At 45.1% G+C, this 4,741-nt stretch overlaps 1 protein-coding gene across 1 annotated transcript; it reads left to right on the top strand.

Moving 5' to 3' along the window:
• Window positions 1-518: 518 nt before the first annotated feature.
• Window positions 519-3,744, top strand: LOC114561467 (Krueppel-like factor 2). Its single transcript, XM_028587497.1, has 3 exons — window positions 519-954; window positions 1,342-2,335; window positions 2,576-3,744. The coding sequence occupies exons 1-3, from the start codon at window positions 877-879 to the stop codon at window positions 2,749-2,751; spliced, it is 1,248 nt and encodes a 415-aa protein (XP_028443298.1). The 5' UTR covers window positions 519-876; the 3' UTR covers window positions 2,752-3,744.
• The last annotated feature ends 997 nt before the right edge of the window (window positions 3,745-4,741 follow it).

Below are 4,741 nucleotides of genomic sequence, written 5' to 3'. Positions count from 1 at the left end.
CGCATAGGCTCTCTCTCCCTGCTCATGTTCTGATAGAAACAAAATTCCTCCTTCTGACAGTGACACAGAAAGAGTATTCACATATAAGGATCCTCATTTTTTTTTATTTACCAACGAGATCTTTAGATGCCGTGTGCCCAGCGGCATAGTAAACAAATAGAGATGAAGCTAAATGTTTTAGAACAGGATAATGAGTCATAAAGAATGCCTGTGTGCGTAAAAGTGCACCATATCCATATACGCAGGGCACCTGTAGCATCCCCCATTCCTCTTTGAGGGAAGCCTGTGAGCCCTTTTAGTATCGGTTTCGTTGCTGTTTTTTTCAACAACGTGTTAATTGCTTAGAAGTCTTTTAGTGGTGCTTGTCAGGGGCAGTCTCTCTCTCTCTCTCTCTCTCTCTCTCTCTCTCTCTCTCTCTCTCTGCCCTGCCAGTTGTTGGCCAGGTTTGGCGGAGGGCGTGTTCTTCACTGTAAGGTTAAGTAGCTGCCCGCAGCGGAGCAGAGAGAGCATTCCGCATCAGTCCTCTGACTCTCTCACCACCTCTCTGTCTCTGACTCGCAGGCAAAACTCGGACTTTTATACCGAGGCTAAATTTAGGGGGCTGTCCGTTACGCAGTGCCCCCATCCTGGACGCGCTTCCTTCCCCCAGCCTCGCATTGGTCTGATTTGTGCTGCAAACAATATTTATAAGAAAAGCTGCTCCTTCCCGACACACAGCTGCACATGAGTGAAGAGCAGCAGCTCATCGGAGCGCAGAAGAAGCAACGCGCTGTCTAGATTGTTTTCTGGAGACTCCGCGGACTCTGGTTATTTCCTTGAAAACAGAAAAAGTGTATTTAAGGAAGTTTTTTCTTTTTTTTTTTTTTTAAATAACGCATGGAAATGGCCTTGAGTGGGACCATTTTACCATCAATCTCTACATTTGCCAACCAAAAGGAGAAATGTTGGGAAGATGTAAGTTGCGCTGTTTATATATTTACACTTGTTTTGAAAACGGTTACAGTTCGACGTTTTGATTTAAGCACATAACTTGATGCATGTGTTTGCTTGTGTCAGCCTGTCATATTAGAAGACATACAAGGTGTTTGCTAGTCCTTAAAAACGTTTTTAAAACTTTTGAATTTTGCTAAGATCTGGGCACTGCAATATGTATTTAAGTACGTTTTTTATATTGCCTTAGTAGTCGGCTATTCACCCCTCTCACAGTGCACTTGTGCTGTTTTCGAGCTATTTTATAGCAGTGGATTATTTTAATGAGTTATGTGAAAGTACTGTGAAAAACCCATAAGTTGTTCACTTTGAACCAAACTAATTCTGCTCTCTCTCTCATCCTCGCTCCAGAGGTGGAAGGGCTATATGAGCGGCGTTGCGCTCAACATGGAAAGCAGCTGCCTCGGCAGAAAAGACGAAGAGGACCTGGATAAGTTCTTGGATCTTGAGTTTATTCTCTCTAACACCAGCGTGTCCGACAGTGCGCCAGCCGCAGGGACCGGGGCAGAGTCCTACCGTCTCCAGGAGTCTGGGGTGTCCGTGTATCACCAGCAGCAGCAGCAGCAGCAGCACACCGGGATGCCCCAGCAGTCGGCCAATTACACATCTGTCCCAGACATGAACAGCCCTCCGCCCGTCTACAACAGCCTGATGGCGGAGCTCCTTCGCTCCGACGTGGACACCAGCTTCCTCCCCGGGGAAAGCCCCAGCATCCAGGGGAGATTCCTCATCAGCTCCGCGCCTTTCCAGACCACTCAGGATTTATTCCCCGAGCATCCGAACATTAAAGTGGAGCCCGCTTCAATGGACACGTACGGACCAGTCATGGGTCTGGTGCCTCAGAGCTGCACCAAAGTCAAGCACGAGGGGAGCGTTTCGTGCATGATGTCGTACGAGGAGCAGCCGCGGCTGGCCAACTCACCGCAGGCAGCGCTGGGCAGTATGACGCCGCCTCTCAGCCCGGACGACCTGATGAGCTCCGAGTGCCACCAGAGCCAGATGACATTCCCACAGAGCTTTCACCCCCACCACCGCTGCGCCTCGGCGGGATTCCCTCACCCGCACACGGGCATGCAGCTCCCGTTCCCCGTGGCGCACCATCACCACCAGTTCCCCGGCATGTTCGGCGAGGACGCAGCCATGGGCATGCAGCAGCCGGCGGCCGGACAGCGGGTCCTGCTCACCCCGCCGTCCTCCCCGCTGGAAATGATGGACACCAAGCCGAAGAGGGGTCGCCGGTCCTGGCCGAGGAAACGGACTGCGACGCACACGTGCACTTTCGCCGGCTGTGGGAAGACCTACACCAAGAGCTCCCACCTGAAGGCGCATCTCAGGACGCACACAGGTACAGTAGGAGCCGCATGTTTAGGCTAATTATCCAACCTTTTTTTTTTCTAATCAGCAACCTTTATTTATTGTGTTTGAAAATTCTCTCTTTTTTTAAATACATTTTATTCATCAAAAATTACAATAAAAGTCATTGTATTGTGTATTGTATGCTATTTATCCAACCCGCCATTGCCTTGCCTTCAAACTATGACGTCACTCACGGCTGCTGTTGTTGTTGTTGTTGTTGTGTTTATAGGAGAGAAACCATACCACTGCAGCTGGGAGGGTTGCGGCTGGAAGTTCGCTCGTTCCGATGAGCTCACGCGTCACTTCCGGAAGCACACCGGTCACCGGCCGTTCCAGTGTCACCTGTGTGAACGGGCCTTCTCCCGGTCTGACCATCTCGCCCTGCACATGAAGAGGCACATGTGAGGAAAAAAAAAAAAAAAAAAACATGGCGCAGACAAGGACTTCTATGCACCGCATCAAGCCATAAAAAGAACTGTTATGATCAGACATAGAAGGATGCTGTGCACATATATAGACGCAAAATCCTATAGGAGTAGAAACTATAGTGATGACATGACAGCATAAACTGCCATACAGTATGATGAGGCCACTATTGACTACACTGTAAGACCTATTATAGGAATATTATAGTGATTTTTCATCAGGGCAATAGGGGCATCAAAATGATACGCCCTTGAGTTATATTTTGTGAAAAGATTTATTTAAATGTTTTTTTTGAGACAAACAAAACCACAAGACTAATAGGAAATGCAGCCAGATAGACAGAAACAGATCATTCTGTTCAGACTAAAACTTTTTTTTTTGTGTTAACTATGTAGCTGGTACTACTTTTTGTATGGAATTCTGTTTATATAGACAACAAATTAAAGGAACATTCCACTCAACATGTCAGGCACATGCCAATCAAGCACTTGGAAGCGTGACAATCCTTTGAAGAGCAAAACTATTTTTTGTTTTTTTGTATTTCACCATTAGTGCCTTTAATAACATGTTATTACACATCTTACGAGTGCCATATTCTCCACTGGCTAAAAGACAATCAAAGTTTTATTCTGCGTGTTATATTGTAAGTGTAAACAGCACGTGATATAAGCTTTGAGACAATGTTTTGTTCTAAAACTGCCATTTATTCTGTCCTCCCTGAAGGCTTGAATAGGATGTCATGTCTGTGAGTCTGTTGTCTAGCGTTTAAAGTCAGGTTCTTACAGTCGGAAGTCTCACAGAAGTGCACGCCATCTCAACACCGCCTGATTGACAAAGGGCTACACAGTCTTTGGCAAAAAAAGATTTGTTTGTATGTGTCTTGAAGGAATGTACTGCCTTGTAAATGGAATCTTTTTTTTATATATTGTAAATAGTTTATTTTAATGTACATATTAAACTAAATGAAGATGATTTCTGAGTCCTGTGTGTGATTGCCAAACAGTTTATAAAACGTGGTTTGATGTGAACACACACACACATTCACACATGCACACACGCACACTTGCATGCACACAGACACACACAGACACAGACAGACAGACACACACACACAGACCAAGATCATGGTTAACCACATAATTAAAAGAAGACTCAAAACAATGTATTTTGAATTTTTTACATTTCTCAAATCTTTTTTTTTTCTTTTCTTCTGTATTACTGGATATGTTTATTTCTAAAGACTAAAAACTACATTCAAATGAAACAATTTCAAAAGGGAAAATAATACTGGTTGCTCTGCTCATAGACATATGCAATCTGTAACAGGGGGCTGCTTCACTGTGAAGAGTAACAAGCCAAAGGGTTGGGTACCACTGCCCTGATACAATACTATGTCTACTTACAACCTTTTGTCAGGACCCATATATTTAACGGTTGTGTCCAGATCAAAAAAAATTTGATTGAATTTTTCAGCTTTACCAGCCTTGTTCAGAAGTTTAGGGAATTTTATTCTAAATTCCAAATATACCAACATGTAAGGGTAAATGTTGGGGGTATGTATATCAAGATTTAAATTAAATAAATACATACAAATGATGCCCAAGACATGTGGAATATTACTCTTTTAATCCTGAAGGCCCAAACCATTTCCTTCCTACCTCTAAACTGTAGAGGTCTAGCGCCAGGTGAGCCATCCTGAGAAGCTGGTTCGATCCCGGCCAGAGCTCTGAGCGCCCCGCCTTGGAAGCATCAGACCGATGCTTCCCAGCTGGGACAGAGTGGATGCCAGAGCGCTGTGGCAGCTGCCTATAAATACAAACATTACAGTGACATAATTACAGAGGCTCGATATAGATGGAGGCTGCATCGGGGGAACACAGGCGAACCACAATAAGTGGGAGGGGATAGCGGGGTGAAACGAAAGAGAAACCCTGTCTCGAATAAACTGAAAAGACCCGCTGGGAGCAGC

This window comes from Perca flavescens, chromosome 9 (assembly GCF_004354835.1).
Source record: "Perca flavescens isolate YP-PL-M2 chromosome 9, PFLA_1.0, whole genome shotgun sequence".
Taxonomy (NCBI): Eukaryota; Metazoa; Chordata; class Actinopteri; order Perciformes; family Percidae; genus Perca; species Perca flavescens.
The sequence above is the reverse complement of the archived record's forward strand: the minus strand, read 5'-3'. Positions and strand labels throughout refer to the sequence as shown.

Coding starts and splice junctions, on each gene's coding strand:
- LOC114561467 (XM_028587497.1), top strand. CDS start 877: ATGGAAATGGCCTTGAGTGGGACCATTTTACCATCAATCTCTACATTT. Junction 955..1,341: donor AGGAGAAATGTTGGGAAGAT/GTAAGTTGCGCT, acceptor TCCTCGCTCCAG/AGGTGGAAGGGCTATATGAG. Junction 2,336..2,575: donor GCATCTCAGGACGCACACAG/GTACAGTAGGAG, acceptor TTGTGTTTATAG/GAGAGAAACCATACCACTGC.